At 43.7% G+C, this 27,583-nt stretch overlaps 1 protein-coding gene across 1 annotated transcript in view; it reads right to left on the bottom strand.

Annotated features, from left to right (window-relative positions):
* CSGALNACT1 (chondroitin sulfate N-acetylgalactosaminyltransferase 1) overlaps window positions 1-25,800 on the bottom strand; it is a gene marked incomplete at both ends in the record, with an annotated part of 83,366 nt that extends 57,566 nt beyond the window's left edge. The window contains one exon of the mRNA XM_080710523.1: window positions 25,197-25,800. Coding sequence (XP_080566649.1) covers window positions 25,197-25,800 — 604 coding nt within the window. The remainder of the gene's footprint in view (window positions 1-25,196) is intronic.
* Window positions 25,801-27,583: the final 1,783 nt, after the last annotated feature.

The raw sequence follows: 27,583 nt of genomic DNA, 5'->3' as shown, positions 1-27,583 counted from the left end.
GCCAGCTTTACACTTTAAAAGCCAAATCGAGAGCCAGATGTGGTGGGGCACGCCTGTAATCCCATGATGTGGGAGGCTGACGCAGGAGGATCGCACATTCACGGCCAGCCTCAGAAACGCAGGCCCTCATGACTTAGGGATATCCTGTTTTAAAATATAAAATAAAATAGGGCTGGGAGTGTAGAGATAGAATGCCCATGGGTTCAATTCCTAGTAGCACAGTAACACAGACACACACATCAAGTCAAAATAAAAATTTCCAGGTTGTGAAAGAACAAAATTTCATTGTTAATATTTATGTTTATCAAATATTTATTATACTGGTTATTCTTACTTGTTGAGACTTTAAATGTCTAGTCTCTCTGTCAAGGATAAAATCAAACAAAATTTTACTTATGATTCTGCAGAGTCTCACAGGAGGTGTTTTTCTTTCCAGGGACAATCCCTCTATCTATGTCTTTGTTCCCACCCTCTCTGTGAGTTCATTTATTCATTCAACAAACCTTCATTCAGTGTTTATGCACCAGGCACTCTGCTTAATGGTAAACTACAGAGTGGTATGGGAAATGGCCCCCCATCTCAGCTTAGCGGGGGAGCCCAGGTAACTTAATAAACAGCGATAGGACAGAAAAACCACAGAAAGGGAGTGTGTGGAGTCTTTGCGCCACTGAGTGCCCCGTATCATATTTTCATTGGCTTCCTTACAATGCCCTCTTTCCCTAGTTCTATTAAACCCAGTGAGTGTCTCCAATTTTAAATTAAAATCTCCAAAATTCTCCTTCAACATTTTTGTTAGGAACCCTTTACTTGGTAGTCAAGCTGAGCTCACCTCTATCGGATACTTTTACAGACCTTTCCGGTCCCGTGTGTTCTTACCAAAGTCTCTCTGCATGCCTTCACTGGTACAAACAGAAGCTCATTTCTGCCCCGAGCTCAGCGAACAACCAACTGGCTCAATGGACCAATGACCACACGGGCCAGCTGCCTTTGCGGACCATCTGTTCTCCATGTCCCCCAAATAGCCCTAACTTCTGAAATCAGAGGGTAAGACACCAGCCATGATGGACGGCCCTGCTCTGCCCTCATGAAACAGCAAATGGGAAGCTATCAACCGAGGGACGCAGAATACATGGCGCAGAGCACAGACCAGGTTGCAGATGGAGGGCTGTGCAGTGCGGCAGCTCGTGCTGGTTTCCACACACCAACTGTGAAGCATATTTTTGGAAAGGAAGAACAGGAGAAAACAGGCTGCAAAAATAAAAAGGCGCCATTGACAGTGGGGTCTTTTCTTTTCTTTTCTTTTTTTTGAAGGGCAGGAAGAAGAGGTGTTTTGTTCTCTTGCCATTTAAAACTCCTGTTCATCTCATAGGAGTACAAGGAAAGAAAAAAAAAAAGATTCAGAAAGCACAGTAAGATACCGCGATAGCCTGGCATGTTGGTGCATTCCTGTAATCCCTGTACTTGGGAGGCTGAGGCATGAGGATTGCAGGTTCTAGACCAGCTCCAGCAACTTAGTGAGACTCTTGGCAACTTAGTGAGACTCTGTTTCCAAACAAAAAATAAAAAGGGGTAGAGGTATGGCTTGGAGGTCGAAAACCCTTGGACTTAATTCCCAGTACCTTCCCCCCCACACTCACAAGTTTAAGATGCCGTGAGAGAAGAGGTGCTGGTGGGAATCTACAGAGCTGCTGGGTCTACCAAACTACCATTTAGGGACCACAAGGACGCAGAGCTAATGGTTCTTTGCAGAGCTAACTGGTATACCTGCACATGCTTGGCGCTGCATGTGGCGATTTCTTCCAACAGGCTGAGAATTGCATTCTTGAAAAGAATTTCACCTTTGCAAGCTGCCTCCCCCCTGTCTTGGTATTTAGGGTAAGGACTGGTTAAGAATGAGAAGCGCCCTGCAATTTTATTTTCCTCTTCTGTATTCTCTGTGCGGAGTAGGCAGAGGAGAATACTTCGTAACACCAACCACCTTGAATTCTGTGTCTATTTCCACTACCCCATCCAGACACATTTAGCAAGCCAATCACTATTTTCTTCTTAGTCTCACCAAAAGGATTCAAGCATTGTGGACTCACATTGGAAAGTAGAATGGTAACAGGTTTTCACAGTGGAATGTCTGGGAAATGCAGCCTCATGCACAATTCTTCCACTAGGAAGACAGTGATAAATACTTAGATACAGTGTTGTTATCCCACTTCCTTATTTTCTTTACCAAGTTACAAACTTCATAATTATCTTTACAATTAAAATAAGAGTTTTAGTTTTTCTCATAGCATAGACTTAATATTATCAAGTAAATGACTTTTAGATGCAATATCCCATGGTATGGATACTGTATAATTTTATCAGTCTCCTATTGTTAGACATCTGGGTTGTTTTTAATTACGATCAACATTCTTGATATAAATATTCATGGCCATCTTTTTTTAGAGTAAGCTTTCAGAAAGAAAAATACCAGGAAAAGGCACGACCATTTTGAAGGCTCTTGATACAAGTTGTCTTTCAGCATGGTTGTACCAATTTATACTCCCATTCCTAAGTATACATTTTCATGTTACCCACCCTCAGCAACACCATATAGTGTCCCTTCCTACACGGTGGCAAGCTGATATTCAATTTTTGTTTTCAGTTTTTTCTACTTCTCAGCTAGGAAAAAATCGAACACTTTCTCATGTCTATACCAGATACTTGTATCTCTTCTTTTGCAATTTTTTTCATGGCTTTCATTTACCTTTCATAATGTTTCTCTGGGTTTTAGTGGAAGTAAAAACTCACACTCATGTATGTCATTCACCAAACAAAGTAAAGTCTTTTTCCAGTTCACTCCTAGACTTTTCGTGTGTGTTTTGGTGTCGTCCAGTGATTTGCACGGACCATGATCAATTATGAATAATTTACGTACATAATCAAAGGGCAAAAGACATACTTTTCCATTCCATACACTCAATATGAGGCCACTGAGCGCAATTTTTCATGAACTCCAGTGCAATTTAGATTGTGGGTAGAGATTACAGAGATTCATAATTTCACTGAACATGGAGAGGGAAAGCCCGAGTGCACTCTGCCCTATGTATGACTCTACTCGCTGACCATAAACATCTGCATAATTCCAGGGGGTTCAGCCATGAACCTGAAAACGAGTAACACGTTCACACTGAACCCTTACAGGAATGCTGGTAAATAGTGACACGCTTTTAGAAAACATCTCGAAATTGATAGAATTTAAGTAACAAAATATTAAGTACATGAGAAACAAGAAGGTTTCTCTTCAGAGTACTTAATCCAGGGCCAAGAGCACATGCCCCTTCCCCTGAGATGAAACTATATACTCTTTATATCTGGCATGTAGACGGATTCAGTAAGTGTTTGCTGAATACGGAATAGTCCCTGGGTGGTAAACTCCTTTGTATCTTCAGGTTCCAGCAAACTGCTCCCGGCCTGCTTTGGATTATATCTGCTCCCTGTCTCCTAGTGTCTAGTTTGAACACCAAATCTCTCTTCCCATCTGCTTGCTGGAGATCTGTGCCATCCGCCATTGCAGGAGCCAGCCTGCTGCCTGGTGCCAAGCCCTGCTCATGGGCTCCGATGCCCCCATCTCACTTTCCCTAAATGTTTTCATGATAATGGCATAGTCCACTTCAACACCAGCTGGAGGCCCAGCTGTGTTTGGGTCTCACAGCTGCTCCATCCCGCCAGCCTGGCTCCTGGGACTCTGTTGCCAACAGTGTGGGGCAAGCGATAGCACGCACGCTTTCTGTGACTGTGCTGAGATATTTCACCTCCATCTAGTGATAGCATATTGGGAACTTTCCAAATCCAGAAGTCATCTTGATGATAATCAACTGAGATGATCAGAAACAATGTCAGCAGAGATCTTTTTAATATGTTTTCGTGTATTAAATTAATCTTATAGTAAAAATAAGATTTAGGTCTTCCTCCTTTCAGTCTCTGCCCACCATCCTGCCCAGTGTATGCTCCTGTGTGTGTCTGACGTAAGAAGCTTATGATTTAGCACTTATGTGAGTGGAAAAGCAACTTGACATCAATAAACACTGCATCTGCCTTAATTTCCTTTTTGAAAAAAAACATCATATAAATATGTTGAAAATAACTTCTATAGCTTCTTCATTCTATATTCCTAAGAAATGTCCATGGAAAATCCTATAATACCTTGATTACAGCTAAAGGATTATAACCTCCTGAACACAGTTAGCATCCCTCTTACCTTCTGACCCTTCTATCCATTGAGGAGACTTTCAGGTACCTTGAATATATCTACATCGGTATAGATAGATAGATAGATAGATAGATAGATAGAATGAGACATTCTACCTCTGAGCTATACCCCAAGCCCTATCTTATTTATTTATTTATTTATTGTTTGGAAACAGGATTTCACTAAATTGTTGAGTCAGCCCTCGAAACTTCGATTCTCCTGTCTCAGCCTTTCACATATTGGGTATACAAGTGTGCACCACCACACCTGGCCACTATTTTTTTTTTCCAGGTCTGGGGATGGAACCCAGGGGCATTTGACCTCCAACATACGCTGCCCCATTCTTATTCTTTATTTTTGAAACAGGTTCTCATTAAGTTGCACAGGGCCTCACTAAGTAGCTGAGGCTGTCTGCGAACCGCAGTCCTCCGGTCTCAGCCTCCCAATGCTGGGATTACGAGCGTGCGCCACCACGCCTGGCTTCGTGGCCACTATTTTTTAAGAAAAGCTTTTAACTAGTCTACTCGCTTTCCTTCCTTCCTCCTCTTCCTCTTTTCTTTCTGACAGGGACTATATCTTTTTAACTGGCTGAAATATAATTCACTTACCATGTAATTTATGATTTAAAGTATGTAAATTGATTTTTTTAAAGTATGTTCACAGAATGGTGTGACCATCACCACAATTGATTTTTGGAGCACCTCATCTCCCCCCAGAGAAGCTCTATACCCATCAGCAGGACTCCCCATTCCACCTGCCAACCCCACTCACCCATCCACCCGCGGCCCTACTATCCACTGATCTAGCCTCCGCCTCTCCATGTTCGTGCATTCTGACAAATGGAATCACACACAACATGGCCTGTTACGTCTAGTTTCTTCCACTTAGCACAATGCTTTCAAGGGCAATCGATGCTGTAGCACACATGAATACTTCATTTCTTTCTAAAGTGGAACAATTTTCTGTTGTGTGGCTATGCCATATTATGTTTATTAATCCCCCTACTGATGTGCATTTGGGTTGTTTCCACTTTCTGCTTGTTACAAACCATGATGCCATTAACATTTATACGAGTTTTTGTGTGAATATGTGTTTTCATTTCTCATGGGTATAGTCCCAGGAATGAAACTGCTGGTTACTCCCTGTATAACATTATAAAGAACTGCCAGGCTATGTTCCAAACCCATCTCCACTCTAACTCACTCTCCCCTGCTATCAGAGTGACCCAGCTAGAATGTAAATCTAACACGACGTTTAAAATGGTTCATAATCCCACGTTCCCTTTGGAATAGTGACAAACACTCCAATAGAATATAAATCTTTGATAACTTTGGCCTTGCCCCGTTCGTCAGGGGCAACACCTTGCCATACTCTCTTCTTATTTCAACCTATTATACTTCTACTTACTACTGATAGCTAGAGGTCTGATTACCTCTGGCTAGCCAGTTCTCCAGCTGCCACATGCCTCCAGGTTTTGTGTATGCTATTTCTGCTGTCTAAAACACTTTTCTCCTCCACAACACACACACACACACACACACACACACACACACACACACACACACACCTTCCTTGGTCTGAACCAATTAAGAGTCATATGGCAAAACCATGCTTAAGACTGTCTTTCTTGGCCATTCCATCCCCCAATATAGCAAACTCCCTCTCTTCTCTCTACTGCTTTTTAAATGCATGACCCAGTGCTGTGATTGCCCATGGATTTGGCTATCAATCCCTCGCATGGGGCTCTGGGTCTTGGGAAGATGCGGAAACCATATTATCTAACTCATTCATCCTCAACAGTGACAATGTCTACGGTGTCCAGTGAATGGAGGTCACCAAATACCCAAGTTCTTACAAGTATGAAAGCATGAAGCTCACTGTGCTCCATCCCGTGTCCATCCTCCACGTAATACACTATGGCATTTCCAGTAGCACTTAACCTAATGGCTTCATCCTGCATTTCATTTCCCCAGCTCTGTTCTCTGCAGTGGGTATCCTCCCTGCAAAAGGCTCCAGATGAAGTCACCTCCTCTCAGAACTGCATTTTCCTTATCAGACTGATAAACCTAATGAAACAGCTGAGATGGAAATGTCTCTCTTTATCTACAGCTACAATTAAAAGCAGGAAGCAGAGGGCAGAAGCAGGGCTGGGCAGGAGTTAGGCGAGCGGTGCCGTGATGAACCTCCTTGGTTTATTCCTCTCTCACCTCAGCTCCCACCGGCCTGTGGTGTGGACAGAGCCACCTGGGCACAAGCTCAGCAGCCCTTTCACTCTGAAGAAAATGAGCCAAAGCCGTGCATGGATGCTCCCTTCTTTTTATTATTTTTTTCTGCTTCTTTTTTATTACTGAGGATGGAACCCAGAAGCATTCTACCCCTGAGCTACACCCCCAGCCCTATTTTATTTTTATTTTGAAACAGGGTCTCAGTGAATTGCTGAGAACCTTGCTAAGTTGCTGAGGCAGGCTTCGAACCTGCGATCTTCCTGTCTCTACCTCCCAAGTCCTGGCATTAAAGGCATGCACCATCACGCCCATCTGGAGACCCATGCCTGATAAGCAACTTCCACTGAAATGGGTAGAGGGAGGAGGGATGCCTCCCAGGCCTTTCTCTTGCTTCTTTCCAAATCATCTCATCACTGACACCCATCAGCTCTTTTTCCCTGAAATCAAAGAGATTCCAATTTACTGTGGAGGGAAACACTGTCTGCCCCTGACAGCAACATGTCCAATGCCAGGCAATGCAGGGAGGTGGTCCTCTACTAATGAATGGGCTGTGCTCAAAACCTCACTTGTAGGTCACCCAGAAGGTACAGCAGCACTATTTTCTGTTGGGGTGAGATCCTCAGACCATCCCAGATACTTCTTTAACCCACTATGTGTCTGTGGCACAGCATTTATGGTGTGACGATACATCAATCCAAGCATGTAATTATGACATCCATCCATGTTTATGAAGGTCCAGGGAGGAAATAGATGGCTTAATGGCAGTACAGGCTGTATGGGGATAAAACCTGTGGAGGGGTTCTCCAGGAGAGGATAAAAGCCTGTGTCCACTTACAGACTAGGAACTTACGTAGGTTGTTTAAGGGGTGATTCCATGGGTCAGAGGGGAACAGTGGTCAGCCATTGCTTGAGCGTTAAGGTGGAATTAGCTGGGTGTTAGGAGCTGGGTCAAGCAGGACAATGGAGACTTTCTGTGAGCAGAGGGACATTTGATAAGCAAGGGGCTTGTCAGGCAAGACAATGGGATGTTTTGGGAAGGAGGGAGAAGGGTAGATTTGAGCAAAACTTGGGAATTTCTGATCAGCAAACAGACCTGCAAAATAACATGTCTTTACCAGATGGAGTCACTTTTGTTTGGGACTCTAACAGGTTATAACTTGGGAAGTCAGAATGATAGCTCACGCTGGGTGTGAGAGGGGCTGTCCCTTCCAAGGGACAGCAGGAAGCTGGGGACCAGGGAGTGCTAAGTTCTAGCGAAGGCTCCCTAGGACCCAGGCGCTGTTGCTGGGCTTCGGGATAGGAAGGGAGATACATGACTGCCTGGGCGCGGACCCCAGGGGAAGGAGCGAGGCAGGACTTGGAGGGGCGCGCCTAGGCTCCTGGGGGCTGAAGGTTTGGCACTGATTTCTGGCTAAGATTTTTATTTGTTTTTTGTTTTCTGTGCTGAGGACTGAACGCAGGGAGACCATTGTGCTGCATCTCCGGCCCTTCCTCATTGTTTTCACTTTTTATTTTAAGATAGGGTCTTGCTAAGTTGCCCAGGCTGGCCTTGAACTTGTGATCCTCCTGTTCTGGCCTCCCAAACAGCTAGAATGAGAGGACTGTGCCACCCTGCCCGGTCTGACCAAGTTTTATATAAGGAGATGGAGGAGCAGGGTGATGCTTCAGTCTTCTTCCTATCTCCACACTTGCAGGGGGGGGTAGACATGTGGAGAAACAATAGGTAGTTGGGGGGGGGCATTACCATTTCCTCTCCCACTAAAAAAAAATCAGAAAGAACCTTAAGAAAAAGTTACTACTGCCGGATGTGGTGGCGCATGCCAGTAATCCCAGCATTCGGGAGGCTGAGACCTGAGGATCGCGGTTCGCGGACAGTCTCCGCTATTGAGTGAGGCCCTCTGCAACTCAGTGAGACCCTGTTTCAAAATAAAGAATAAAAATTGGGCAGGGGCCGGGCGTGGTGGCGCAAGCTTGTAATCCCTGCGCTTGGGAGGCAGAGACAGGAGGATTGCGCAGGTTCGAAGCCAGCTGCGTGTGCTGGCTTAGGAGACCCTGTTTCTAAATAAAAATATAAAATCGGCCTGGGAGTGTAGCCCAGATGTAGAAGGGCTTCCAGGAACCCCAGTACCACCAAAAAAAAAAAAAATTGGGCAGGGGGTGTAGCTCGAAGGTCAAATGCCTCTGGGTTCGTCCCCAGACCCCCCCCCCACACACACACACAAAAAAAGTTACTACCTATAGGAAAAATATTCTCCATTCAAACAACTATTTTATGGTAGAACTATCAAAGTAGAGCAGACAGGTAATATGAGTGCTGTATATGAGTTCATCCCCAGACCCCACACACACACACACACACACAAAAGTTACTACCTATAGGAAAAATATTCTCCATTCAAACAACTATTTTATGGTAGAACTATCAAAGTAGAGCAGACAGGTAATATGAGTGCTGTATATAGCTTGGATTTTATAGAATTTTTTTCTTCTTAAAACGTTTCAAGCAATTTCTGCCATATAATTTATATGTATACCTATCTATATCAATCTATATAGATATAGATTTATTATATCTATAAAATTTATGTCTATTCAATCTATACAGATATAGCTTTATTATATCTATATCATAATTTATATCTCTATCTATTCAATCTATACATATATAGATTTATTATATCTATATCATAATTTGTATGTCTATCTATATCAATCTATACAGATATACAGATATAGATAGATACACATCAATATAGATATGCTAGTGCAGCGAATACACTGGGGTATGGGAGCTGAAAGTTGGATCCTGCCCCCAAGGAGGGTTCTGCAGAGAGGAGCAGTAGGAGGGCCAGGAGAATGGACTTCTCCATCACCACCAGCAGGACCGTGGAGAAGTTATGCTTCTAGACACCTTATTCAGCTCAGCCCCAAATGGAGTGGTATGAAATACAGATTGCTGGGAGGCTCTTCGATAAATGCACAGCGAAACCTAGTTTTTCAATGACTATGATTAGGTGTTCTCAGTAAAGATTGGTTTAAATTTGAGCGAAGGGCTGTGAAACTAGATAGGGAGATGGGAAGTACCCTCGGGCACAAGCCACCACTTTGTACAGAATGAGAGAGGTCTTCCAACTGGACGGATCAGAAGAGATTTCAGAGAGGAAACTGTGTAAAATACTGGACGATACAAGAGAGCCGGGGCTTCTCCAGCGAGGCAGTCTGCAGAGGAGGAGGTCAGGCACACAGGAGAATGGGGCATTATTCATTGGCAGGAGTAGGGTAGGAAGGGGCTGCAGAAAATTAAGTTGAAAAGGGAGGTTGGGATCAGACTGTGGAATCCTCCAGGAATGCCTGCACTGCAGATTTATATAAAACCCAGAACAGAGGTATAATATTAGATTTTGGAGAATGACAGAAATTTAAACCTTGTCATCTCTGCCCTAAAGGAACTGAAAAGCATGCCAAACAGCTCCTTAGGAGCACCAATGTGGTGTTTTGAATTCAAGTCCCTGTCCTTCTTCTACCATACTGCAAAGATTCTGAAGACCCGCAGCACCTGAGCAGTTTACACACAGCTCTGCTTGCTAAAGGCTCCTCGCCACTTGCTATGGTTTGACATCCCCCCCACCCCCGATGCCCATGCTGAAGTGTTAATGCCACTGGGTTTTAAATGTAACTGGGTTAAGGGGTGGGACCTTGAGGAGGTAAGAATGGATTCATGCTTTCGTCACAGGAGTGACAAGATGAGCTCTGCCCTTGGAGCTCTCCCCCTTGGAGTCATGGATGCTCACTTGCTCTTCTGCCTTTCACCATTGTTATGAGGGAGTATGAAGGGTCTCCCCAGATCCCAGAGCCAGGCTCCTGGACTCCCCAACCTCCACACCCATGAGCTAAATACACTTCTATTGCTAATAAATAACCCAGTGTGTGGTGTTCTATTATAGCAGAAAAAAAAAAGAACTAAAATAATGTTCCATGTTCTTTTGTTGGCTAAGATAATGGATTTGTCTTCAGCATCTTCCTGAAACTCTTTCTGTTTGCCCCCCCACCCCAGGACCCCAGGTAAGTCCTTCTATTTTGATCAAAACCTCTTCCCAAGAAAGCATGTTCAACTCCCCGGTATGGGATATCTCCCAATAGTATTTGCATGCCTTCGGTGTGTTCTTAAAAAGATTTCCCGGCATCATTCTCGAATCAAAGAGGAGTTTATTTAGCTGAAGACCTGCAGAACTCAAGAGGTGGCAGAGTGAGGGGCGAGGTTCTAAGGCTTGGAGCAGGCTCTGGAACCTTGGTCCTGTCACTCACCAGCTGGGCAACTCAGGGGTGTCAGTTAAACTCTTTGTACTTCAGACCCCACGTTGATGGGATAGAGATCACGAGGATGTCTGCGTCAGTGATAAAGAGGAGATCAAATAAGATGGCACTTGTGAAACACTGTTAAATGGGGCCTTGTGTACAGAGATATGATCAGCTGGAATAGCCCACAGCGATGGCCACCTTTGACCACTGGGATCTCTGGGACGCTACCGTTGTTTGAGTATTAGGGACCCATAGCGAGTGTCAGGGGGAAGGCTACTTGGGGTCCAAGCGCCGAGCTCACTGCCTGCTAGGAAGAGAGGATCTTCCAACTCTGGTGTCTCTCCAGACCACAGCATCCTGCATCTGCCTCCCAGGATGCTCCGGTGCTACGTTCCCAGTGACTCTCAGCTCCTGCTGGCCAATCTCCCTCCTAATCCTAGTCTCAAGTCACCCTATTTTCTAGCATTCTACCTTCCGCCACCATTCTGTTCTCTGTTGTCCTCTCTCCCTGGTAACGAATCCTCACCTTTAAAGACCAACTCAGGTCTCGCCTCTTCCCTGACCATCTGACTGGAATTGGAATCCGGTCATCAATTTTGAAGCCCACTGAGCCAAGGGCCAGTCCCCATCACCAAACCCTCACTCATTCCAAGTTGTGTCTCCCTGCGTAGGCAGGTCCTTCAGGCCTGACACCTGGCCATAGCCTTCTTTATTAACCCCGCCAAAAACCTCATCATTCTGTGCATACAGCAGGTACCCACACATGCACGGCGATTCAGCTGCCAGGCAGGACTTCAATCTCAGCCCTAAGAAAAACAATCCATCCTTTCCTACAAATACCACTTCCTCACTTGCCACACTGATGGGCTGTATCTTGTGAATGTGGCCTCTTGCCCACCTCTCCCAGCCACCATCAACTGAAGCAGAGCACATGTCCTTCTGATCACTTTCTGACTCTTCCAGCCGAAGCCAGGTGGTGATCCCACAGCATCCCTCCACCTTGGCTACCCCACAGCATCACCAATTCTCTCTTAAAACATATTCTTAATATGAAACCTAAACCAGGAAGAATAGGGAAAGAACTCAATTTGTTAAAAAAAAAAAAAAGCTCCTGGGAACTCAATTACTTTGAATAAGGATAATAAAATTACCAACCACAAAACCATGATCCTACAAAGTCCGAGTCATCAGATTCTCAATCTTGCAACAAAATATTCCATACACCAGTTCCATCCGCCCCCATCTGTTGGAGGTCAACCGAGCTGATCCTTGGCAAACGTGTCAGAACTGCACAGTTAATCTTTTAATTCCATCATCTTTATTCTTGACTTTCCCCCTGTCCTCTTTCAACCTTGCAGGTAGGAGCTACCACATAGTTGCAAAATGAAAATTTTGCAGGCCTCCTTGTTCAGAAATCATCAAGAATTTTAAAATATTCTGCCGTAGCAGAGCATTTATTCTGGTACAGGCTTTCCTGATGGTGGAATTCTAATGGAGGGCCTGAGGGTTGGAGTCCGGCTCACTGGTAGGAATCCAAGGCTGGGCTACTTTCTTTCACCCCATCAAGACAGAAAGATTTTATTCGTTTAAGTCCAACCTCAAGCCACTTATTTGCATTTAAGCTGCTTATCTCTCATTTTGGGATCAAAAGAGGTTCTTTCTCCTTATAAGAACTTACAGCATCAGCAAACAAGCAGGTAAATATAAGGAAGTTAAAGTCAGGCGTGGCGGTGCACACCTATAATCTCAGTACTTGGGAGGCTGCAACAGGAGGAAGGCAGGTTTGGGGACAGCCTCAGCAAGTAGTGAGACTCTCATCAACCTAGCAAGACCCTGTTTCAAAGTAAAAATAAAAAAAAAAACAGGGCTGGGAGTATAGCTCGAAGTAGAATGCTCCTGGGTTCAATCCCTGGTGCCACAAAAAATAAAAAAGAGAGAAGTAATGGAAGAGAGTTGATGGGAGAGGAGGTCAGTATTACACAGGCCTGCTCACAATGCCATGACCAGTGTGGTCCCTCCAGAAGGACTCTTCCCTGCCTGCACTGAGGTCTGCTGCCCTCAGTTTCCTGAAGGCACTGGCTGAGAATTTTGAGGCCTATTCAACTCAGGACCTGACATTCTTTTTCTGTCCTCCGTGCCCTGGAGTCTCCATTTAATGGCACCCTAAACACAGGCACGGCTCTCCAGCTGTGCAAATTCTCCATTGTTTTTTATTTTCACGATCCCCAGATGTCCCCCAAGTACTCAGAAGTACCTCAGAATGTCTGTCGTACCATTTCCACCCTATGTCACAAAGTACCAACTAAGAGGCACCCCACTGAGACACACACCAAGAAGAGGACCTGTTTCTTGTTCTCAGAACAAGGCCCAGCAAGTGATTAGACCGTATTACTGGAATCTAGGTCTGGAATCTAGGATTTGGCTTGTTTAGCAAAGCTGGAGCAGAGCATCCCTTATTGGAGATATATAAATAACATTAAACGCCGGGCGTGGTGGCGCACGCTTGTAATCCCTGTGCTTGGGAGGCTGAGACAGGAAGATTGCACGGGTTTGAAGCCAGCCTCAGCTACTTAGTGAGGCTCTCAGCAACTTAGTGAGACCCTGTTTCCAAATAAAATATAAAAACAAAAGGTCTGGGAGTATATCCCAGAGGTAGAAAGCCTCTGGGTTCCACCCCCAGTACCATAATAATAATAATAATAATAATAATAATAATAATAATAATAATAATAATAAATAACATTAAGTCTGAAATTCAGAGTCTCTGTGAGGTCTTCATTGTGGAATACAGGAGGTTGGTACTGACTCTACAGCTAAGTTTTATAGCAATCTCTCTATCACTTGTTTCCAAACATGTCTCAGGGTATTTCTTCTCCCTCCCTCTCTCCCTACACCTTCCTTCCTCCTTCCTTCCTTTCTTTGTCTCTCTTTGTCTCTCTTTGTCTCTCTTTCTTATTCTCCCTCCCTCCCTTTCATCCTTTTCCTTCCTTTCTTCCTTCTTTTCTTCCTTCCTTTCTTCCTGATAGGGTCTAACTAAGTTGCCTCAGTCGACCTCAATCCCAAGTTCCTCCTGCATCTCAAACAGGGTGCATTATAGGTGTGCACTGTGATGTCCAGCTTGTACTTTCTGCCTTAATCCATTGTGTGCTGCTATAACAAAACACCCAAAACTGGTTATTTGTAAAGAACAGAAATGTGTTTCCTCCGAGTTCTGGTAGCTGGGAAGTCTGAGACCCAAGGTGCTGGCAGGTTTTGCTATCTGCTAAGGGCCGCATCCTCAGAGGCGAGAACACTGTGTCCTTCCATGGCAGCAGGAAGGGCAACTTCTAAAGCGTGTGAAGCCACTTCTACTGACCTTAATCCCATTCTGGGGTGGAGGAGCTCTCCTGTCCTAACCACTACTTAAAGGCTCCATCTCCTAATACTGTCATATCAGCAATGCATGAATGTTGCAAGGGACATATCCAAACCATCGTGCTCTCAAAGCCTTCACTTTCTTGCAGATACTAGCTTGGCTCCAGCGCACTCCAACATGAAGTCTTTGGGCATCTGAACCATTCTTGCCACCCCACTCACCCTGCAGGGGCTGGAGGAGGGCTAGCTGCTCAGGCTGGGGACAGCAGAGCAACTCCTTGGGGACAGCAGACACAAATTGCTTAGAGAAGTCCCAGTATCAGATGCTTGGATTGCAAAAGAGGAATGATTCAGAAAGCTAAACTGTTTTATGGGATGATGTTAATTTGACATCCAGGAGCTCTATTGAACAGCATGAAATCAAAGCCAAGTGGATGCTGCTTAGATTTCAGTGCCTGTGTGTATGTCCTATAGTGAAAGAACCAACCACAAGCATACAGGGAGGAATGTTCTGTGTAGTAGAAGAGATAGGCAGTGGAGCATCCTGGGGCACAGGAACCTAATCACACTTCTTTCCCCTAGATGATTGTGAAAAATTAGTGCAATTATGTAAAGATACAATACAATGAAACATCTGGGGAAAGAAGGCAAATACTGTCTCCCTTGTGTTTTAGAGATGGATGGTAATTAAATCATACAATGATAAATTAAAAATCTCAAGTGTGACATTCTCCTCCGCAAGCTTTACAGAATTGTAAAGCCACCATAGCCAGACCAGAGCTTTTAGGTAATCTATCTGAATTCATGCTCTTATAGGTATCCCAAAAGACAGATGACTTTCCCTGGACCACTCAGCAGAGTGGATTGACAGAGCAACCCTCAGAGGGCTTAGCAAAGCTGCAAAGAAGAAAAGGAGTCAAACTACTTTGCAGATAAAACAGGATATGAGACTGGGGTTGGGAGAGGCCTCAGAGGGCATGCATATGAAATCTCTTGTTGACAGAAGAGGAATCTGAGTCTCAGGGTCTTGTAAAGTCACACAGTGCTGATATCATCTCATTTTGCCTACCTTTCAGTTTACATAATTATTATCATTTGGAATCATTCCATGGGCGGCTGTTGTTGTTGTTGTTGTTGTTGTTGTTGTTATTATTATTATTATTGGCGTACTAAGAAGTGTTCCACCACTGAGCCACCCCCCAGCCACACCACTATTTCTTTAAACATAAGAACCCCTGTCTTGATCAGACTTGTTCTAGGTTCAACAAATTCGTTGCCTTCATTTAGATTCTGAGTGTGTAGAACACTGCTGCTTCTAATCTAAAGTTTTCCCGTGGACTTTTGCTCAATTGCTCCAGTGTTTGGACTGCTGAAACTTCACACACAAAATCATTCTCTCTAAGGCTGTGCTTAAAAATGCAAATAAGTTATTTTAAAGAGGTATCTCACCCAGAGAAGGTCGTTACCACTTGCTCTAACTCAAATTGGACCTTTTCGGCTCTCTTGTTTCTCTTTAACTAGGTGTAGACAGAGACTCACTCATGTGTAATTCAGTCCAACCACCTTTCTGAAACAAAAATCATGATTTATAACCTTCTGGCCAAATGGTCCTCCAGATGAGGACAGAACTCTCATAGTGACACTAATCTCACTTTATTCTGAAACATCACTCATTTCAAAGGTACTACTTATACTGGGCTTAATTCTACCTCCTTGCAGTTTCCTCTGACTGGTGGAATCTTTCATAATGCCCTGCTTCCTATGTATATAAAAGACTGTCTCCACAAGTTTTTGCTATGCTGAGTAATTTTAAAAATTAAGCAACCGGTATTGCCCATTATTAATAAATCTGTATAAATATACTTAAAGGGTTTGACTTTGTTTACACATCCAATGAAAACAGTTGACTAGACTTTGGCCAAATCTGGAAGACACATGTGGATTGATTCCCCTTAAAATATCAGTGGTTTTTTTTTTTTTTTTCAAAATGGCGACTGAGGGACACAGCACTTCTCAGTAGCTGAAGCAAATAAAGTTTAAATACTTAGAAAGCAGTGTCTTAATCAACAAAATAAATACATACCAGGAACCAAAACACATCCAGGTACCTCGGCGGAACCCTGAACTTGAAGAAGAAGAACAAAGATCGGACACGGGACCTGCTGCAGATACAATCCGAACGCTGATCGGAACGCCGATCGGCGGGCTGCTCTCGCAGCTGCCCGAGGAGCTGCCTGCCTGCTATTACCGCGGCAAGATAATCCGGGACTAAAAACGGACTTAGGACCGCATCTTAAACAGCGAGCAGCACCCACGTCAGAATTCTGTGTGCTCACCAGTGACCGGATCACAACTGCATAGAGACTCCCACGGAATCCTGCACCAAGTCAGGTACCTGAGGGCGCACTGGTAAGTTTGGGTCCTAGCGTGTGCGCAGCCCCAACCCCCCAGCACGGGCCCAAGCCTCAGAACCGAGCACTCTCCTCGCGCACCTTGTCTGCGCCACGGTCCCCTGCTAGTAGTCAGTGCCTGTGCCACTGCCACCCCTAAATTAGAGCCTGCTTGTGTGTCTAACCCCTGCCACCTTGCCAGAGCCTGCCTTCCAGGCTGCAAAAGCCCTGTGTGACCCAGAAATCTCCTTGGGGCACCCCCAGCTTCTACGTCCCGCGGGAGGCAGAGACCATTGCTGGACACCGCACACTGGACCCTTGAGCACCTACCCTGCACCCCTGGCCCACCGCTGGGTGTTCCCACCCGCCTGGTAGCCAGATGCTTAGTTCTAAGCGAGAACACAGCTCAATACACCTTGGAAGAGCATACCAGCAGCAATAGACAGCTGCATCCACTCACACTTGGGTCCAGTATTAGCAGCGCACCCAGCCTGCACTCTCGGAATAGGCAGAGCTCTGACAGTAAGTGTGGGCATCCAGGAACCAGCATCCATTTGCCCAGGGTACATCTTGGGACCACACCGGCTAGCCCAGCTGGAATTTCCAGAGACACAGGAAAATCCATTGGGCCACAATATCTGCACAGGACCTCAGGGGGAGGTTCCAATTATACTTTGGTCATTCTCCACCCCTGCTGTAGGGAAGCACAGACTGGAGTCTAGGGTGGTGAGTGCAGAGGTGCTGACCACAGGTTAGAATTTCGCAGAACCTGTGAATTGTACAGAATCAAATAACAGTGAAACCAGACATCCGGACACATAAAACTAAAGCAGCTAAAGGAGAGAAAGGTGTCCAAGCACCCAGAGTGACCTAAGAAGATAAAAATAGAGTACGAAGAAAACTAAGAGACATTGGACGGTATTCTGAAAGCTACCAAAGCAATCAGATACGCACATATTATATGGACCTGACCCCATATGCGTAAATAAGGAGGACTGTTTGTTTTACTTTTAATGTGGATGTTTTGTTTTATTTTGTTTTTACAGTGCTTTTGTTCTGGTATGGTTATTGCTGTTTTATTTTTTTTTCTTTTAACCCACACTTCTTTTACTTTAACTTGTTGTTATATATATATATATATATATATATATATATATATATATATATATATACACACACACATACATACATTGGATAGTTTGCCTTATTTTTTTATTTCACACAGCTGCTAGTTCCTTTTATTTTATTCTTGTTCTTTTTTCCTCTTTCTTCCTCTTTCCTTCCTTTTTTTCATTCTCCTCCTTTGATTGGTTTCCCTTCCTTTTTCTTGGATTACATAATAGTCTTGGTATCTTGTGTGGATTCTTTTTTTTATGTCTGTCTGCTCCTTCCATCACCCCTATTTACAAACCTTCCCACACTAACCTACATACTTTTCTCCCCCATAATATACCTCCTGGTTTAATACTCAAAGTATTTCTTATATCCATAATTACTCTACTGACAAGAGTCCTAGTAGTTAACTCTCTCTCATTCCTAGCAAGTTATTACCTTATCATACTTAAAGTCTTTCTCAACCTAAAAATATCCACTACCTAATCCGACTCCTTTACCAATCACCCCAGCTCCTCACACATCACCTGCCCTCAACACTGGAAAGGCGCTGCTGACTAGCCGATACCCCTAAACTCCTAATATTAAGATTTGACTAAGCACATTACTCACGAACGATGGGTAGAAATCAGAAAAACAGGACAGAGAACGCTATAAATACAAGAACTAGGAATTATGAAGAGACAGCAGAAATCACGAATACTGACCTACTAGAAATGCAAGAAGGGGAGTTCAGAATCTTGATGTTCAATATGATGAAAGGATTTAAAACAAGTATAGAGGAGGTTAAAGGTGAATTAGAAACACTAAAAAAGAATCAGAAAGAGGTCTGGAATGAAATGAAAGAGGCAATAAGTGAAATGAAGACAGCAATAGAAAGAAATTCTGGAAGATTAGATGAAATGGAAAACAGAATATCAATATTAGAAGACAGTACATCCCAAACCGAAAACAGTCAGCGATATACAGAAATCTTTACAGCAACAAAACCTAAACATCCAGCAATTATGGGATAATATGAAGCGCCCTAATTTACGGATAATAGGCATTGAGGAAGGGATAGAGGTACAGACCAAGGGCATCTGTAATATCTTCAAGGAAATAATCTCAGAGAATTTTCCAAATATGGAAAGAGACTTGAATCTTCAAGTCCAGGAGGCATACAGAACTCCACTGAGACAGGACCAAAGAAAAACCACTCCACGCCACATAATAACCAAATTGACCAATATAGAGGCCAAGGAAGGAATCTTAAAGCAGTGAGAACAAAAGGACGGGTGACATATAGAGGCAAAACAATAAGAATCACCCCAGACTATACAACCCAGGTCAGGAATGCTAGGAGAGACTGGTACAATGTGATTCAGACCCTGGAAGAAAATAACTTCCAACGAAGGCTCATCTATCCAGCAAAACTACTATTCAAGATCAATGGGGAAACCAAAGTCTTTCAGGATAAACAGAATCTCAAAAAATTCATGAATTCAAAGCCAACACTAGAGAAAATTCTTAAAGAAATAAACCATAAGGAAGAAAAAAGAAGCAGACTTCAGAATCAGAGAAGAGAGGAAGTTAATAAGTGGGCCATTTAAGTAAAGAAGAAAGATCACACCACCCAAGAGTAGACAAAACACAAAATGGCAGAAAACAAAAATCATATTTCAATAATATCTCTTAATGTCAAAGGACTTAACTCACCAATCAAAAGACATAGACTGGCAATGTAGATTAGGAAACATAATCCAAATATATGCTGTCTGCAAGAAACTCACCTCACAGCCAAAGACATTCACAGGCTGAACGTGAAAGGATGGAAAAAGATATACCATGCCACCAGTGACCAAAAAAGAGCAGGGGTAGCAACCCTGATATCCAACAAAACAGACTTTAAACTAAAACACATCAAAAGAGACAAATCAGGGCACTTCCTTTTATTAAAAGGAACAATACACCAAGAAGATATAATGATAGTAAATATTTATGCCCCAAATATGGGTGCAACCACATTTGTAAAACAAACCCTTCTGGACATAAGATCCCAAGTAGACCCAAATACAATAATTCTGGGGGACTTTAATACGCCTCTCATACCACTGGATCGATCTTCAAGGCAAAAGATGAGTAAAGATGCTTTAGAACTAAAGGAAACCATAAACTAAATGGACCTAATAGACGTCTTCAGAGTATTTCAACCAGGAACTACAGAATACACTTTCTTCTCAGCAGCCCATGGAACATTCTCCAAAATAGATCACATCCTGGGACACAAAGAAAATACCAGCAAATTCAAAAAATGTAATATAATTCCATGCATCTTTTCAGACCACAACGGAATAAAAGTAGAAATCAACAACAGGAAACTCGAAAGAAAGTATTCAAATTCATGGAGAATTAATGATACACTATTGAATGACGAATGGGTAAGAGCAGAAATTAGGGAAGAAATAAAGAAATTTATGGAAACAAACGAAAACAGAGACACAACCTACCAAAACCTATGGGACACCATGAAGGCAGTATTAAGAGGAAAGTTTATTGCATTGAGTGCCCACATAAAAAGGACGGAGAACCACCAAGTAAAGAACCTAATGACACAACTCAAGGATCTAGAAATTCTGCAACAGTCTATTCCCAAAGCCAGCAGAAGACAAGAAATCATCAAAATTAGAGCAGAAATAAATGAAATAGAGAACAAAAAAACAATTCAAAGAATCAATAAAACAAAAAGTTGGTTCTTTGAAAAGATTAATAGAATCGATAAACCCCTGGCCAACCTAACCAAAAGAAAAAGTGAATCAACTCAAATTATCAAAATTAGAAATGAAAAAGGAGATATCGCCACAGATAGTGAAGAAATTCAAAATATTATCAAAAACTACTTTAAAAATTTATACTCCGCCAGGCGTGGTGGCACACGCTTGTAATCCCCGCGCTTGGGAGGCGGAGACAGGAGGATCGCGCAGGTTCGTAGCCAGCCGTGCTGGCGTAAGAGACCCTGTTTCAAAAATATAAAATAGGTCTGGGAGTGTAGCCCGGAGGAAGAAGGGCTTCCAGGAACCCCAGTACCACCAAAAAAAAAAAAAAAAAAAAAAATTTACACTCCAATAGACTTGAAAACCTGGATGAAATTGATAGATTTCTAAGCACAGTTAACCTTCCTACACTCAGCCAAGAGGACATAGCAAGCCTAAACCAACCAATAGCAACCAAAGAAATAGAAATGGCAATAAAAATTCTTCCACCAAAGAAAAGCCCAGGCCCAGATGGGTTCCCAGCTGAATTCTACAAAACCTTCAGTGAACAACTAATACCAATACTTCATAACATGTTCCGGGAAATTGAAAGAGATGGAACTCTTCCAAATTCCTTCTATGAGGCCAGTATCACATTAATCCCCAAACCAAATAAAGATACCTCAAGAAAGGAAAACTACAGACCAATATCCTTAATGAACATAGATGCAAAAATTCTAAACAATACACTAGCTATACGCATTCAAAACTATATCAAGAGAATAATACATCATGACCAAGTCGGTTTCATCCCAGAAAAACAAGGCTGGTTCAACATACGCAAATCAATACATGTTATTCACCACATAAATAGAACCAAGAACAAAACCCACATCATCATAGCAATAGATGCTGAAAAAGCATTCGAAAAAATCCAACACCCTTTTATGTTAAAAACACTGCAAAAAATTGGGATAGAAGGAAAGTACTTCAACATCATCAAGGCAATATACTGCAAACCCAAAGCCAACATTATATTGAATGGGGAAAAACTGCAAGAATTTCCGCTACAGTCAGGAACAAGACAAGGATGTCCACTATCACCACTCCTTTTCAATATAGTCCTTGAGACTCTTGCTGCAGCAATCAGACAAGAGAAGGAAATCAAAGGAATCCACATAGGAAGAGAGGAAATAAAATTATCCTTATTCGCAGATGACATGATCCTTTATCTGGAAGACCCAAAGAACTCAACCAAAAGACTTCTGGAGCTGATTGACAAATTCAGCAAATTCGCAGGTTACAAAATCAACCTAAAGAAATCAGTGGCCTTTCATTATGCCAACAACGAATCCACAATGAAAGAAACAAAAACAACAATTCCATTCACTATAACCTCAAAACCAATAAAATACCTAGGAATAAACCTAACCCAAGATGTAAAAGACCTCTACAACAAAAACTATAAAACATTAAAGAAAGAAATAGAAGAAGACCTTGGAAGATGGAAAGATCTCCCATGCTCATGGATAGGCAGAATAAATATCATCAAAATGGCCATTCTGCCAAAACTGATCTATAGGTTCAATGCAATTCCCATTAAAATACCAGTGACATTCTTCAGAGACCTAGAAAAATCAATCATGAACTTCATATGGAGAAAGAAAAGACCTAGAATAGCCAAAGCAATTCTCAATAACAAGAAACACGCAGGAGGCATTACAATCCCAGACTTCAAACTATACTATAGAGCAATAGTAGTAAAAACAGCATGGTACTGGCACAAAAACAGATATACTGACCAGTGAATTAGAATAGAAGATACAGAAACAAACCCACACATCTTTAGTCAATTCATCTTTGACAAAGGGGCCAAACACATACGCTGGAGAAAAGACAGCCTTTTCAACAAGTGGTGCTGGGAGAACTGGCTAACCATTTGTAAAAAGATGAATCTAAACCCCTATATCTCACCTAACACAGGAATCAACTCAAGATGGATCAAAGACTTAGAAATTAGACCTGAGACTGTGAAGTTAGTAGAGGAGAGCATAAGTTCAACACTACAACATATTGGCACAGGCAGTAACTTTCTCAACAAAACCTCCAAAGCTCAGGAAATTAAAGCAAGAATCAACAAGTGGGATAGCATCAAACTAAAATGTTTCTTCTCATCAAAGGAAACTATCAATAACCTAAAGAGGAAGCCTACAGAATGGGAAAAGATCTTTACCAGCCACCATTCTGATAGTAGGCTAATATCCAGAATATACAAAGAGCTCAAAAGACTCTACACTAGCAAAACAAACAACCCAATCAAGAAATGGGCAAATGAACTAAATAGACACTTCACAAAAGAAGAGATACAAAGGGCTAATAGATACATGAAAAGATGTTCTTCATCACTGGCCATCAGGGAGATGCAAATCAAAACTACACTGAGATTCCATCTAACCCCAGTCAGAGTAGCAAGCATAAAGAAATCAAACAACAACAAATGCTGGCGAGGATGTGGGGAAAGAGGAACTCTTTTACACTGTTGGTGGGAGTGCAAACTAGTTCAGCCACTATGGAGATCTGTTTGGAGATTCCTAAGAAAGGTGGGAATAGATCCACCATATGATCCAGCTATACCACTCCTGGGTATCTTTCCAAAGGGGTTGAATTCAGAGAACTACAGCAACATATGCATACCTATGTTCATAGCAGCACAATTTGTAATAGCCAAAATATGGAACCAACCCAGATCACCATCAACAGATGAATGGATAGCAAAACTGTGGGAAATGCACACAATGGAATTCAATTCAGCCATAAAGAAGAACAAAATTATATCATTTGCAAGAAGATGGAAAGCCCTGGAGAACATCATGTTAAGTGAGATCAGCTAAGCACAGAAGAAGATACACATGTTTCCTCTAATATGCCCAAACTAGAAAACACAAAGGATACCAGTGGGACTCCAGATATTAGAGGGGAAATACTAGCTAAGTTTTAATGGAAAGATAGGAGAGGAGAAAGGCCGATCTTGATTAATGAGGGTCTACACCTGAACATGTGTAAAATTATGAATAAGACATGGTTAACCTGGACAACCATTGGTGGGAGGGGGGAAGAGAAAACGGGGACGGGGGAGAGAGGGCACCAAATATAGTGTAAATGTATACTATTTATGTTCAATAAAAAATTGTTAAAAAATATCAGTGGTGTGCTATTTATACACACCAAGAGCAATACTTGGGCAGCTCTGATGAGCACATCCTTAAGAGCAAGTCAGCCAGGATCTCAGAGCAAATAAACTCAGGGACAACAGGCTCGTGTCACTGCTAATAGAGAAAGATAGGCCTTACATAGTAGGGCACTGTACACAGACAAGTGGACAGAGATTTCAAAAGAAGGCAGGCAGGAGGAAGATCACACATCCCAAACTGCAGGCACTGGTTTGCAAACCAGTTCTTTTGCAATTGCTTTGTATGTGGCAGCTCTGGGTAGCTCACTCCAAAGACAAGTCAAACAGGGCTTTTGAAATGATGTTCAATGATCTCCCCTGGGGGCCAGCTGGCAGGTAATATATGTGGAAATGCTTCCTAGGCTATAAAGAACTACTGTGTATCATCTTTGTGTTTTGAATTCTTATCCAGCGCTCACCATGGGCTTATTATTATAATACTGGTTAGTGGCTAAAGGCTCTAGGCATTTTTCATAGACTTATAAATGAGTAAAAGAAAAAATTCTAACACCAAGAGCTTGATCTTATAAATGATTGCTTTACGTGGCTCTGGGTATATGAAAATGATGCTACATTAGAATTGCATGAATTTTTGGTCCACATATGAAGTGGGGGGAAATTGTAAGACAGGAAAGTGTCCAAAGAAAACACAGCCATCAATAGCAGAAGGAGGGTTCTGATGCCACTAAAGAGAGTCCGTCTTGCCTGTAGGCTCATGAGATGATTTCATAACAAAGTAGAGAGTGGGTTAGGTGGACATACCCATATTTCTGGGCAAATGGAAGGAGGTTCTATCTAGAAATGGGGGAAAAGAACTAGATGCCCCTGAAGGCATCACTTTCCCCAAATTATTAGTTGATACTTGAACCAGTAATTATATGCAGGTTAATATAAAGATACTAATGAGTCTTTTTTAAAAAAAGACTTCTGTCTTTTAAAACAAGACCCAAACAAATTAATACTAGGCTGTCCTGTGCCCTTGGAAGGAGCTTTTCTACCTGCTCTTGACAATCTGGTCAAGGACATGCACACAGGAGTCAGACTGGCTGGTTCACACACTGGCTCCGCATCTTAAAGCCAAGGGACTTGGGTATTTACTTAATCTGGGCTCCATTTCCTCATGCCTTAATGGAGTCCTTTTGAGGAACGGGCTAATTAATAAAAGCAAAGTTCCTCAAACGTGGCATGGCCCATGTTTAGTGCCCCACTACACACTTGTTTTGGCGCCTGAGAACTAAGCCCAATTCCTAGAAGTACCTGCAAGAAGACAGAATGGAAACCGCTTATCATATTCTACTGGCTTTCAAAGCATTACATTTATAGTTTGTGTTCTCTTTTTAAATGAAAGAAAAAAAAAAAAACTTTTCCCTTCATCTGCCAAGGCAACGCTGCTCTCAATGCCTGTGGTTTCTTTGAGAAAGTAAGTGGAAACAGATGTTTCTGAAAAACAAAAACCTGTGCCACACCTTCGGGGTTGATCATATAAAACTTGCCACCAGCCCATCCAGGGATTCGGACTGTAGCCTCCTGCAGCTAAAACCTGCCTGGGCCCCTGTGTGTGTGTGGTGGGGGGACCCCAGATGCCTTTTCTCTGCCCACTCCCACCCCCAATCCACAAGCCACGCCAACCTTCGATGAAATCGGAGGCAGTGTAAGGGCGCTGATTGGGGCTGCTCTCCGCGGGGCTGTTGAGGCTCTCGAGGGCCGATTCAATCGCTTCCACCAGCTCATCCCGTTTATCCTTCCTCACCGGCTTCTCCTCGGGGTGGCGGGTCAGGCCGGTCTCCAGCTGGTACACTTTCTGCAGGGTGAAGCTGTCGAAAGGCACGGCGGCGTACTCGGTGGCCAGCTTGACGCCGGCGTGCACCTCGGCCTTGTCCACCTGAGCTCGCAGGAAGGCCAGCAGGTCGGCCTGGGCCTTGTGGCCCGCGGCGTCGCCGGCCCGGTCCTGCCCGCTGCGGAGCTGCTCGCTGCGCCCCTGCAGCTCGTCCTTGAGCTGCGCGATCTGCCGCTTGAGGCTGCTGACATAGTTGCGGTGCTGCTCCTCGCGCTCCTGCAGCACGGCCTGGTAGCCTTCCTTCCCCGTGGGGCCATTGGCCCTGGGCAGCCCCAGCTGCTCCTCGTCGCCTTTGGGGGTGCAGGCTAACATATAGAGGACGGAGACGGCGCAGCAGAACAGCACGAGCAGAAGGACCAGCCGAGAAATCCAGCCCAGCAGCCCGCGGCGGACCATCGTCAACCTAGAGCCAGGCCATGCGTCCAGGCGGCATCCTCGGAAGGGGAGAACTAGAGCGCAGCGCTGCCTTCATCCATGGCCTGCTACAAGCCGAGCTGCGCCCGGGAGCCAGCCACCACGCCGGACAGCGCTCCCACCGACCAGCGAAGACCTTCCACGCCCAAGCGATGCGTTACACTGAGCCTTCGACTTCTCCCATTCATTCCCATGGTAGCCTTCCGTGCACCGCGGCCAGAGGAGACCTGGGAAGACACGAAGCACAGAGACACCGGCTGAAGATGGCAACGCCTTGTTCTCACTCCTAAGGCAACTCGGAGGTGGTCAGCAGACCTCCTCCGAGGCTCAGGGGAAGAGCCTGGGACAGGAGGTATTGGTAAACATTTGTAAGTCTATTCTCCATAATCGTACACGTTTTGTTTTGATGATTAAAAAGGAAAAAAAGCAAAACTTCAATGACATGGAGATAGCAAATAGGGAGCTTGGTGCAGTGCCGACCCATGGAATCCTAGTATTCGGGAGGCTGAGGCAGGAGGATTGCAGGTTTGAAACTAGCCTCAGCAACTAGCAAGACTCTGTTTCAAAATAAAAATAATAAGCCGGGCGTGGTGGCACACACTTGTAATCCCAGCATTTGGGAAGGCTGAGACAGGAGGATCGCAATTCATGGACAGCCTCAGCTACTTAGCGAGGCCCTTTGCAATTCAGTGTGACACTCTTTCAAAATAAAGAATAAAAAAATAGGTCTGGGGGTGTTACTTGGAGGTAGGATGCCCCTGGGTTCCATCCCTAGTCCCACAGTAAAAAAAAAAAAAAATAAGCCGGGCATGGTGGCGCACGCTTGTAATCCCGGCGCTTGGGAGGCAGAGACAGGAGGATCGCGCAGGTTCAAAGCCAGCCGCGCACGCTGGCTTAGGAGACCCTGTTTCCAAATAAAAAAGTATAAAAAAATAGGTCTGGGAGTGTAGCCCGGAGGTAGAAGGGCTTCCAGGAACCCCAGTACCACCAAAATATATATATATATATATATATATATATATATATATATATAATAGGGCTGGGATTAAGTGCAGAGGTAGAATGTCCCGGGTTCAATCCCCATTACCATAAAATAAAAATAATAAATAAATAGCAGGCAGGCGACTTAGCCAGGGTCTGGCCAGCAGGCAAGAGGCTGTGCCATCAGGCGGGCCCAGCATTCTCTCCCTGTGTGTGCTAGTCCAGGGTAGGCCAGAAAGCCATCAAAACAGACTCCAAGCTTTCCGATTCGGATGTAGCGAAGCACCCGAGACTTCAAATATGCAGGTAATAAATACGGAAAGTAACGTACTCAGAAGGGATTCAAGGACAGTCACCCCCTTAACTCTCCAGTGCTGCCGCAGACAGCAAGGATGAATGTACCATAGAGAGGGGTGAGGCTGGAAGAAGAAATGAGATCAGAAATACTGCCTCGTGGGGACCGAACTCCTAGGAGCACCTCTGTTCCAGCCTCTGTGGGGAATTCTATGTCCCGGTTGCTCATCGGTAATTCTCAGCAGATTGTGTGCTCTGCACCTCAACTCCAAATCCCTTTAACAAATAGGAGCCAACCTGACTTGTCTCCCTTCTCCTGGTCCCCCTCCTCCCTGCTCCATCACTCCCAACTCCCGGGCACATTCTTTTTCAAAGTCCTCCCTTCTTTAACATTTTTTCCATTATCTCCCTCTACTCAGCCAGAATACATACAAACATACATACAAACACACATACGTATCAAAAAACATTTTTTTTTGCAGTACTGGGG

This window comes from Muscardinus avellanarius, assembly GCF_963383645.1.
Source record: "Muscardinus avellanarius genome assembly, chromosome: 14".
Lineage (NCBI taxonomy): Eukaryota > Metazoa > Chordata > Mammalia > Rodentia > Gliridae > Muscardinus > Muscardinus avellanarius.
This window is presented reverse-complemented; position numbering and strand designations above follow the sequence as displayed.